The sequence below is a fragment of the Parasteatoda tepidariorum genome, chromosome 9, assembly GCF_043381705.1.
Source record: "Parasteatoda tepidariorum isolate YZ-2023 chromosome 9, CAS_Ptep_4.0, whole genome shotgun sequence".
NCBI lineage: Eukaryota > Metazoa > Arthropoda > Arachnida > Araneae > Theridiidae > Parasteatoda > Parasteatoda tepidariorum.
Window position 1 is genome coordinate 35,956,393 of NC_092212.1, and position 11,967 is coordinate 35,968,359.

At 27.9% G+C, this 11,967-nt stretch overlaps 1 protein-coding gene across 1 annotated transcript; it reads right to left on the reverse strand.

Annotated features, from left to right (window-relative positions):
* Nucleotides 1-1,532: 1,532 nt before the first annotated feature.
* On the reverse strand, nt 1,533-11,029 carry LOC107449594 (probable U3 small nucleolar RNA-associated protein 11). The gene is made up of 8 exons (XM_043041127.2): nt 10,816-11,029; nt 10,632-10,693; nt 9,385-9,487; nt 7,053-7,166; nt 5,340-5,433; nt 4,871-5,001; nt 2,655-2,765; nt 1,533-1,681 (listed from the first exon to the last, which is right to left on the reverse strand). Exons 1-8 carry the CDS (start codon nt 10,873-10,875, stop codon nt 1,592-1,594), a joined length of 765 nt encoding a protein of 254 aa, XP_042897061.1. The 5' UTR covers nt 10,876-11,029; the 3' UTR covers nt 1,533-1,591.
* Between the last annotated feature and the right edge of the window lie 938 nt (nt 11,030-11,967).

Consider the following 11,967-nt stretch of genomic DNA (forward strand, 5'->3'; position numbering starts at 1 on the left):
TTATTTATTTCAGCCACTTCCACTTGTTTTTTCTAATTTCGATATTTACAATATTATTACAACATATGTTAAATTTTAAGGTATTACTTTTGGATGTGATATATTCGCACCGATTCTAAAGTAAATTCTATTTAGATTTTTTGTCAACCCTTTTAATACGACATTTTCAGGGATGAGAGTAATTGGAAAGTAAAAAAGAGGAAATTCAAGAATATATATATATATATAATTTTAAAATTGCATGAATATATAAATATGATTCACATGCATGATTTTAAATTAAGAGAATATGAATCACGAAATGAGGTTTTTAAATCACGTGAATATGAAACTCTATATCGAATTTAAAAAATACGAAAATACAAATCATGATGCGTAATTTTTAGATCACGATGCATAATTTTTAAACAGCGTGAATACGAATCCCACTGTCTAATTTTTAAAGCACGTATAAATAGGAAAATCGATGTTTGATAATACAACCGCAAAAACGAATCACGGCATTGGATTTTAAGCTCGCGTGAATACGAATTGCTACATAGGGTTTTAAAAGTGCGTAATTACAAATCGCGATATTGGATTTTTAAATCTCGTAAATAAGACAATGTTCGACATTTAAATCGCCTGATTAAGAATCGCAACGTTCAACTTTTAAATCAGGTAAATACGAAAATCAATGTTTGAGGGAGGAATGAGAACTTCAATACTTTCGCTTCGCAGAAAATTTAATTCCTGATAAAATATTTTAACTTGTGCAAAAAAAAATGTCAGCGGGAAAAATCTGAAAAAAAGCGGAAATCCGCGGAAGAATCACATCCCTGCATTTTCAATTCCAGTATTTAATACGTTCTTATATACGTTAACTAATAAATTTCATTAATTTAGTACAATATTAACTTTTTAATGCACTCTGCTATGGAGAAAAAAACTAACATGTTAAGTAACATTCAAATGAAAATTGCTTGCTATTTTGGAGCAACGAAACTGATTTTTGTGCATAATTTGGTGCCAAATCAGGCCAAAGTTGCACTATTTGGTTAACTAATGTTAATAAAGTTTGGAGCAACGTTGGAAAAAAAATGGTATTTTGGAACAGGCTGGAGCAGAAATTTCATTTTGGAGAGTATACATAGGATTGTTTAATTTCATTGAAGGAAATTAAACAATCCTATGTATACTCACTATTATTTCATCATATCAATTTTAAATACTAGCTATAGATTATATCATGTGCTTTAAATCAAAAATTATCAATAAATAAAATGCTAGTCAAATTCATTATTCATGATATTATGAACACGGATATTACTACACAACCAGTCTGAAACAAAAATTAGTAAACTTTTTTACTTTTAAGATTGACCAATGTTTCTTTAATAGAATAGCCCATTCATTAGATTTCATTTAGCTAAAAAATTATATTATACCAGCAAGCTACACTGTTACTGAAAACACACTTAGTCTTTAAATAAATCAAATATTTAAAAATATTTGATTTAATTATTCAAACTCATACAAATAAGTTCAAAACGTAGTAATAAATATGTAAAATTTATTGTACAAGAAAGCATAATTAAAGTAAAGTCATGATTCATCTTTTTCTTTCCTTTTTCCACAAGTAAACAGGGGCGCTAGTTTTGGTAGCTCCTTTAATCAGCTTAACTTCCGGTTCATTTTTATTCTGAAAATAAGACAAATTCATTGGATTACTTTAGAGTATCAAGCATTTTTATAATTAAAACAAATATAATTCTCATTCCATATTAAGAGTAAAACAACAAAAGGTGTATTGTCTGTCTAAACAAAGAACTCTTTCTGGCACAGAGTCTGTTGGTATGAAAACAATGCACATCTTAAAGAGGGGAGTTCTTGATACTTTTGTTTAGTCAGAACATATCCTAAATTTTTATCCAATGCCCCTGTAGTGAGTCACTGGCAATGGTCTAGACAGCTAGAGGGAGGAGTTCCCTTGTAAGATGTGCAGTAACTGAGTTTCATTCAACAATAATCAATGGAAGCAAATTTACATTCAAAAAGTACAGAGCCCTGATTATAAAAACATCTTTAATCCAATGTGGATGTAGATTTTAAAGTTTTTTTTTTGCATGCAAACTTAGTTTTCTTTACTTGATTTCAATAATATGATGCAATAATGCAGTTATACATAAGACCTTCAAATCCAAACATTATTTGTACTATGAATGACCACAAACATTCAGAGCAACAATTCTCTGATTTTTCCTAACTGATCTTATCAAATTTTTCTAGTTTTTTTTTTAAACCAGTGACATAAATTTTATAAATATTTCAGCTATGCCTTATTCTTAAACATGAATTACACTATACTTAGAAAATATGAAGGTTAATATATAGCATAAATGTTTAATACAATAATGAACACTTTTACTTGCCATTAGAATTGATCTGGGCTACTTTTAATAAATTTCAAAATTAAAAGATATTTAAAAATAATTTATCAAAAATAATTGTAAAGAATAATTTTGCCAACATATAATGAGATTTTAAAAACACATCTGGGCTTTGGATACAATTTTAAAAAATAACATGTAAAGGGAATTTTTAAAAAATTTTACAGGTTAAAACATATTAAGAAAATATTTTTAGAGACGTGAATACTGAAAAATATAACAAACCATTAATTTCTTTTTCATATCTAATTTCTGGCTTAGAACTGAAAGCTCCTGAGCTCTATCAATTCGTTTGCTTAGTTCACTGTAATGTTGAGAGATTTGCTTTGACATTTTCTGTAACATAAATAAAAAAATATTGTTAAAAAACAAAAATCTGAAAATCTATATCTAACAAAAATCTGAAATAATGCGAATGATGTAGAATCTATAATTTGCAAGGATCTTTGAACAAAGGCAACATGGGGGGGGGGAGCTGATATATATTCCCATGTACAAGCTGAGGAGGCCCCCTTACGCCAAACATTAAATCAGCTTTATAAATATATATTATGTATGTCAGGTGGCACAAAAAATGAGTTTGTCCAGGGTCCTGTAAGACTTATCAGTCAGTGGAAAACAGAAAAATCCTTATTGAATCTAGTTGCTTGTTAATTCTGAATTCATTGATGGAACAAAACAAAATATGTAAAGAAGAATAAAATACAGCATTTACGAAATCTTTATCAAGAAGTTACGATTTATTTATCAGCACTTTCGCACACAAGCTATAGGGAGGCAAATGTACTAAAAAATGTAGGGGTACGGGAAAAAGGAAAGTTAACATGCACTCCTGGATCGTGTAATTCTCCAACAGAAAAAATATTAAAACAAAAATAGCACAAAATTGTTGGCAAATTTAAACATAACTTCAAAAAAGCATTTTTTATTTTTTAAGAATAGCAGAAGGAGAAAATGAAAATAAGTTTTGATTTGAATTGATAAAGAAATAGTGATTTTAATCTTGTTTAGTTATTATTTTTGAATCTACTATAAACCATATTTTTTCCTAATCATAAAATATTTATTTCTTATATATATATATTTAAAGATTTGTATTGCTTTGAATACAAATTCCCCTTTAGTAAAAAAGGACCAAAAAATTCAGAACTCCTGTGCCGTAAAGAGCAGGACTAGTGAAATTGTTGATTTATCAAAGGTTAATTGCTTATGCTTATTGTAGCAAAATTTTGCTTAATTTCATTTTCATAGAAAATGTAATTAAGCAACTACTAAAAGAGATCATTTGTCTACTAAAAGATATCAGTTGGCAAAAAAAAGAAGGATAAAACATTAATGGATTTATAACACGGTACCAAACAAAAGGCCACATTTTCCTTAATAATACAGAATTTCACTCAATGTGATATTGTTAGCCGTGGATTTCACAGTAAAAATATTTGCAATATTTTAGATTTATTTTCTGCATTAAAACAATAAAATAATATTGCTAAAGATTCACTAACATAATGCTACATAAGTTTTCCTTTAAAATTCTATAATTTAAAGCATTCATTCAAAAGTATATAGTATAGAAGCATGTTATTAAAATGTGTTAAAGATATAAATGTCTATTGAAATGGTCAATTTTAGTAGATGAAGGGGGTAAACCTCTCTGGTTTATATTATTAAAAGCAAATTTTAAAAATCACCAGTCATTAAACAAATTTTAAGAATCAAAAGAGCTCCAAATCCACATAAAAAGGTACATTTATTTAGAGAAAGTGAGAATTTTTGTCTGATTTTGCATCTTAAGAAATCCTCAGCATAAATGATTAGCACCGTTAAAAAAAAACCTAAAATCATTAAGATTACATGATTGTATGTGAAAATTTGATAATCATATAAAACAATATTCAAGTGTTCAAAGAAAGAAAAAAATACTCAAGTTGCATTCTTTATCTAACACACTGTACAGAAACAAAATCTTTCAGTCTGCAATATGAAATAGATTCTTTCTGAACTTACCAGTTTAAGAAAACTAGCACACTTTAACTGGTGAAGAATCCATTTTTGTAAGTACAGATAAGTTCAATACATGCATTAAAAAAAAAGCTCATTGAAATATGTTTCTATTTCAAAGATAAAAATACATCTTTAAAAAAAATCACTTATAATTTTAAAGACATTTTAAGCAGCATTATCAAATTAAGCATAATTGAAAGGATTGGAGAAATATAATGATGAGCCATATTTTCCCAGCATAAAATGTTAAATGTGTCGAAGCATTGTTTCCCAATAGGCACTTTACAAGTTTCTGAGATTTTTACTAGATAACAGTGCAATATACATAAAACATACTACTCTTTACATTAAAAGTTCGCTGATTTACACCGAAAAATAAGTTTAAATTGTGGCTTATTATATTTCACCAAACCACTTATTTGTAAAAAATATAATACTTGTAGGGTATCCTTTTGAACTGAATTCTTGAGGTTCATGTTTTTCAAAGCATCTAATGTTGGTCGGTTATAAGCCCTGTCCAGAAGATCTGGATGTGTATTCAAATACTTTGCAGGATTAAATTTTTTAGCTAGTTAAAAGTAAAGAAAATATTATAATAATTTAAACAAAAAATCTAGTTACAAAATGAATAAATATTCCAATGTATTTGTTAAAAAACGCTAAGCAATATTTCCAGATTAGATAATTGCTATAAAAGGAAAATTAATAGTTATATTTAATAATATTATTATATTATANTAGTTGGGTTTAACAATAAAAAAACGGCTTTTTGTAGCAATTCAGAAAACCGGAAAAATCAGTTATCCGGAATAGCGATGGTCCCGATGGTTCCGGATAATCGGTTCCCTACTGTATAAAAAATAAAATAAAAAATGTAACGAAAAATCGGATGAAAAAGAAAATCACCTTCTGATTTTGAGTCTACATAAAAGGTATGAACATTATTTGGCCTATCTTCAACATCTAAAATTGAAACCTCTGCTTTCAATTTTTCGATTTTCTGAAAAAATAAATTTATATTAGGACATAGAGTGAAAAATAGTGTAACTCTGTTACCAGCATTTTGCATACAAAATATAAAAATACAGATTTTAAATTTTTTTTAGTAAGTACGGGAAATATTGACAGAACAATGACTTAACCTAAAACTAAAAAAAGAAAGAAAAAACATTTAAGGCATGTACTGTAAACTGAACTGTTTAATAATGTGGGCAAATCAATAATTTTCTTAGGATTTTAACTGTAACATAGCATGCATAAAAAATATACATATTGCTTATTTATCAATTCAGATAATAAAATTATAAGATTATTAAAAAAATTATGCAAAACAATTACATTAATGATCAATTTCATTTTTTCCAAAAAAAAAAAAAAAAAAAAAAAAAAAAAAAAAAAAAAAAAAAAAAAAAAAAAANAAAAAAAAAAAAAAAAAACTAACAAGAAAATAATGAAGCAACAAATGAAAAACACAAAATAATTAGAGGATGTATATACATGAAAAATATGAAGAAACAAAGTTTGAAAAATAAATCACAGAAAAAATAACTGTAAATAAATCAAATAACATATATTGCTCTTACATGCTCCAGCAATATAACTGAATAATTCATTTCAAAGTTAGACAAGTACTCTTATTCACAAAATAAAATTATTCACATAACAAAATTAATGAACATATTCATTTTCAGAGTTACTTTCATTTAATAAACCTTAGTAACCTAAACATAAAAGTAAAGTAAATTCTTAACTTACATTGGGGCTTTATAAATAAAAGGATAAAAATCTCAAATTTAAAAACAAAAAAAACATTAATCAAAGGACTTATAGTCATAGGTTAGTTCAACTAAATCAAAGAAAACTTTGACTGCCTCTATTATTTTGTGTTTTATTGTGATACGAGCTCTTTCATAAGATTAAGAGTAAAACATTGGAGGCAGCTTAAAAGCCTCTTAAGCAAGCCGACCAGCTTTCTTTGCTTGGGATACCACAATGGCTAAGAATCCACTGGTAATTTTCGGTTTGAATTAATGATATTGCAGTCATAAGTATGCATAATAGAAAGAGTTATTGCGAAGGACCAAAATCGCGTTTTGAGAATCAATAAAAAAGATAGTCTTCTTGTAATATGTGATGGAAGGAGAAGAGTTAATTAATAGCTTCTATCTCAGCTTCGAAAATCATTGAGTTTAACCAAACTATTGAAAAGTCCTTAAAAACACCATTAATAAGCAACTCACTAAAAACTAGAGTCATCATCAAGTTTTGATAAATAGCCCATATATGTATCAAAAATATATAAAAGGGTGTCAAAATGCAATATTATCTAACCGTCTCCTTCTCAATGATATTTAGTTTTATGCCAACACAGAGTAGAATAAATTTTTTCCTCTTAATTCATTTAATTATACAATCCAAATATAAAAATTAAATAAACAATGTAAAATCGATTAAAAAACACAAAATAGTTGCACATGGACTAACAGCAAACCATAAAAATGTAACACAACTTAAAACAACTAGTTTGAAGAATTACACTGTTAAAAATATAATTGAAGTTTTTTTATTTTTTTTATTGAGATAAATTTAAAGGCATAAGTGTATGAAAATGACACATACTCTTAATTCAGTACCAAGTTTATAATTCACGTAGTTTGTATCCTGAGTCTGCATTAATTTTAATTGAGCATCCGTATGTTCTTCAGGTTTTTCTTTTTCATAATGAAGGCCATCCTAAATAAACATATTTAGATTTAAATATACAACAAATAAAAACATAAAGAAAATATGAAAACAAATCTTTAACATAGCTTCTTAGATTGTTTTTAAAAAAAGATGTTCAACATTAATGTCTAGTAATATGAAAAATTCATAACAATAATAAAAGTAAACAGGAAAATTCAGAAAATTTAATATTCTTATAATTGCACCTAAAATAGTCTAAATGAGGTAAATACCCTGTGGCAGAATTTTTTTTTGGCTTTCTGCAAGATACTTTTAATAATAACAAATATATGTTATCAATTTAAAGTAACAGAAATGCTGTGTTTACAACAAAAAAAACACCTGGATAAAATAAAATTGTATATATTTTTTAAAAAATAAATAAATAAGCAATAATTTTTTTATTCTAATAATATGGGAGATGATTCACACTTTCTGTAGGAGGAAAACACACTAATTATTTCCTTTTTCACATTTCGTAAATCATTATGACTTCAAAAAAAAATAATAATTAAAAATCTTGAAATGCATAGCAGTAACTACAAATATATATATATGTATATTATCGACGACAAAATTGTGCAAATTGGACTCTTTAAAAAGGGGGTACTGAATGGTGTTTCAGTTCATGATCCAGTTGTTGTAATAAATAATATTGTATTAAAAAACTGTGTGGAAAAAAGTGAAAGAATCATTGGGTTAAAATTTAAATATTCATATGCATGATTTGAATTTCCTATATTGTTAGAAATATATCGGGATATTTAAAAACCACGTGAAAATCAAGATCAATAGCTGACTAAAATACAATCGAAACACTACATGGATTTGTGATAGTATTGACATAACGTGAGCTCTTCAAAAAGTAATTATTCAAATGCTCGATTTGAATTTTACGTGTAGAAATAATATTAACTGAGAAATTACCGGAATTATAAAAACCCGTGCAATTTGATAGCACTAGCAATAAATAGCAAAAAAAAAAAAAAAAAAAAAAAAAAAAAAAAAAAAAAACACTAAAATCATCAAAATCAAAAGTAAAGAATTAATTTTATAATTGAAGAAATCCTTGATATTTTCAAAACATGAAAATTTAAATAAATTATATGCAGTATAATTTAAATGACTAATTATGTATAGGTAAGTTTACTTTATCCCTAATCACATTTATTATGCTATAAAAAAAAATATTTACAAATGAAAGAGATGCCAAGTATAGATTCTAATTCTAATATTTTTTAAAAAAATACACAAAAATTTGTATACATAAATGAGATCGACAATTTCTTGAATCTTCAGGACTTTGGATTTCCGGATCGTGGTTAGCGAAAAATTCAAATTTTTTGTGGAGCACAATCATTTGCTGAAAATTATTCAATTATTGATATTTTTGTCCATATATAATTTGATCAGGATTAATCATTTTAGGAACATATCTACAAAAAAGATAATCATAGAAAATTGACGACCTTAAAACATGGAGATATAGACAGTAAGCTATGGAATTTGAAAATTTTAATCATCCATATTTTCTTTAAAATAATACCCAGCTTAAAACCCACTTTATATAGTGCTAGTCACAAGCATATTTCTAAAGACAAAAATAGCGATGTTAGGACGAACAAGACAAATTGTTTCATTATAATTTGAAAAGAGTAATACACTTAACAAAGGCAAATAACTCCTAAGTAGAGTATAAAATAACTTTAAAAAGGTTATTTTAAAATTTCAAAATTATTGCCACAAGTTCACGATGAATGAAAAAGTTTTTAAAAAAATTCGTTAACATTTTTTAAAAAATAGGTAAAATTTTGAAAAGAAAAAATATTATGGAACATTTTTGAAAGAAAATTTTTCTGTGTTATACAGCAAGCGAAGTGTTGTCTTTACTATAATTAGTAAGTAATCCTTTTCTTAATTAGCTGATAAATTAATAATTAATTCAATACTGTATTGGATTTTCAATGCAAAACAAACAAAATAATTAGTTTTAATTTGCACTAGATACTTAAAATAATCTTCATCTGTAAGTTGCATAAGCTCTCTAGAAAATCCTAACATCCCCCTGGGAGTTAAGGGGTGGTAGTGTCGACACTGAGAACTTAGGACATAACATAATATGTCCTAAGTTTAACTTTTAATACTTAAAGAAACTAAATAATGCATTATAAAAGTATTTTTAAATAGTCTACAGTATTTAATTATGTTTAAAAATTTATTATTTTACCTTTGTTTCTGAATTAATCATATGAAATACAAATTCATCAGGATTCTTGTTCTTGGCTTTACGATAGAGTTTTTTCAACTTATTTTGCTTGTCATGATAAGCTCTAAACAAAAATATCATATTTATTAAAAGAATTACCAAATTGAAAACTTTAAAAGCACAGAGAAAAAGACAAATACATAATTGTTTGATTTTTCTGTAAACTTTTATGAAGGACAGTTTGAGAGACATTCCTTTATTGCCAGCAGGGATCAAAGCAAGGAAATTAGGGTCAGCAGTCAGATGCTCTAACTACCTGTCCCCATGGCTGTTAGAGAAAATAGAAGGGGACTTTTGAGAACAAAGTTAGATGGTCTAAACACAAGGTTCAATCCCTGCAAGAAGACAGCGAACATCTCTCACAGGCTATCACAAATATGCAATTGAGCTAAAAAAATAAAACTTATTTTTCACATAAATCAAAAAGGGGATATATTCGTATCGTGGTCTGGTGCACCAACTATAACTGCCACGACACAAAATGTATTTGTATCGATAATTATTTATATTAATAATAATTAATTTTAAAAATAAAAATCATGTAGAGGTTTTTCTGAGGATGGCTAAGAGTTAACCCTTCGAATTGGTCTCTTATTTTTCGTTCTTCAAGTGCCGCTGCCCGAAAAAGGAAGGTTATTCTGTCGAAGACCACGATACGGATATCTTTACACCAAACAATTCATATAAAACTGAGCTGTAGTTCATTGTTAGAAGATGATAATTTAAACATGTTTTAAATTTGTGATTGGAAAGTAGTAAAGGTGAACAGGGGCCTTTCAAAAAGTACGTACATCCCGAAGGGAGGGGGAGGGATTTGCTATTTTGTATGATAGGGAGGGGGGAGGTATTATACAAAGTACGTACATTATAAGCATACACCAAATTTAAATTTGACTTTTTCCTACATACTCTTTAAATAAATATTTTATTTTAAACATAATTATTTTAATTTTTATGAAAAAAGGGGGTAGACTAATAAAATGTACGAAATACAAAGACCTTATGTATGGTAATGTACGAAAGGGGGGTTAAAATTTCTCCATTTTTGTGTATGTACTTTTTGAACTGCCCCTAAAACTACATTCCTCAAAACAAGATACAAAATTGCTAAAATAAGGGAGGAATAACATTAATAATAATTTAAGGGTAAGAAAAGTGAACTTAAATAACTAGTTCAAAGTTTGTAGATAAGCTAAAAGAATAATTACTTTGCTCGCAATTTATAGTCTCTTTTCTTTTCTAGAAGACCAAGGTGTTTTCTGGCTTCAGGCTGAAAAAAAGGTAAAAAACATTCGATTCATTAACTAATACAAAATGTAATATAAGCATGGGAACGTAAGACACATTAACAGAACATATTTTTATATAAAAAGAAGAAATAATGAACCATACTTGATGCCTCTCCTGATATTCTCGCTGGCCACTTTTGTTAGCCTTTTTCCAAGACGACATAATGAATTTACAAAAACGAATCAACAAATCAAACCAGCCACGATTTTTAAAAACAATTATAAACAAATTCAGATGAAAAACAAAAAAAAGATGTAGTCAAAGTTGCAGTTAGGGATTCAGTTACAAGGTGTTCTCTTCAACACTAGTGCTCCAGGCAGCTATATTCACATTTAGTAAAGGTATGACTTAATGCTCGAGTGCGCCATCTGCGGAGTAGGCAGGTTCCATGTCTTAGGCCACTCTCCCTTCTCTCTCCTCTTGTCAGTTGTATAGGATGTACTATGATATTTTTCCTTTTCTTAATATTTTGTTTTCAATTAAAAATAAATTTTTTTTCAGATTTCCTTGATGCTTTCTTTTAGAACTATGTTTATTGTAGTTTTCAGTTCGGTATAGTTAACTTAAACGATTTTAATCTATATGAAAATCAAGACTGAAACAAACGTACTTCCTTCTTCTACGACTATCTATACGCTGATGGTGAAAGCATGCAAAATGTTGCCAGAGGTAGAGTTATACTCTACTCTACCTGAAGCCCATTTCAATCGCCAATTATTCAATTCCAATTTATTAGTATATAAAACATGTCAACTGGGATTTATAAAGAGGTATCTTTTAGATAGAGGTTTAATATCTTCCCTTGGGTCATTTGAATTTAACCATATATTTGCTGAGACCATTACAGAAGAATAACTGATGAGTGGTGAGAACTGGGGAAGGGGAGCGTTCAATTCAAGTTACATGTTCCCATCCGATTCAAATCTAAATCCAAGATGGGGATATGCATTTCTCTAATCAGATTCGCATTCAAAGACGTGTAGAATATGGGAATTACCTCTTAAAGCTTCTAAGCCGTTTATGTGATCGCACGTAAATGCAATCGCGCACACACGAGATACGCTATTCAACAGTTGCACTTGCGTGAAGATGAGTGGCATAAAATGAAATTGGCAACTACGATTGCCGACGTGAGGAAAAGAATACCAGATTTAAGATTTTTCTTTGCTGAAGAATATATTTCACTAAGAAATTCTCATTCGTTCTCTGAGGTGAGCGAATCGTATGTAAGAATGTCCCTTAGGAAGCATTCAT

Excerpts from the sequence above, each read along its gene's own strand:
- LOC107449594 (XM_043041127.2), bottom strand. The coding sequence starts at position 10,875 with ATGTCGTCTTGGAAAAAGGCTAACAAAAGTGGCCAGCGAGAATATCAG. Across the intron at positions 7,167-9,384 it reads TGATTAATTCAGAAACAAAG|GATGGCCTTCATTATGAAAA; the intron begins GTAAAATAATAA and ends ATGTTTATTTAG. Across the intron at positions 5,002-5,339 it reads TGTAGACTCAAAATCAGAAG|CTAAAAAATTTAATCCTGCA; the intron begins GTGATTTTCTTT and ends ACTTTTAACTAG.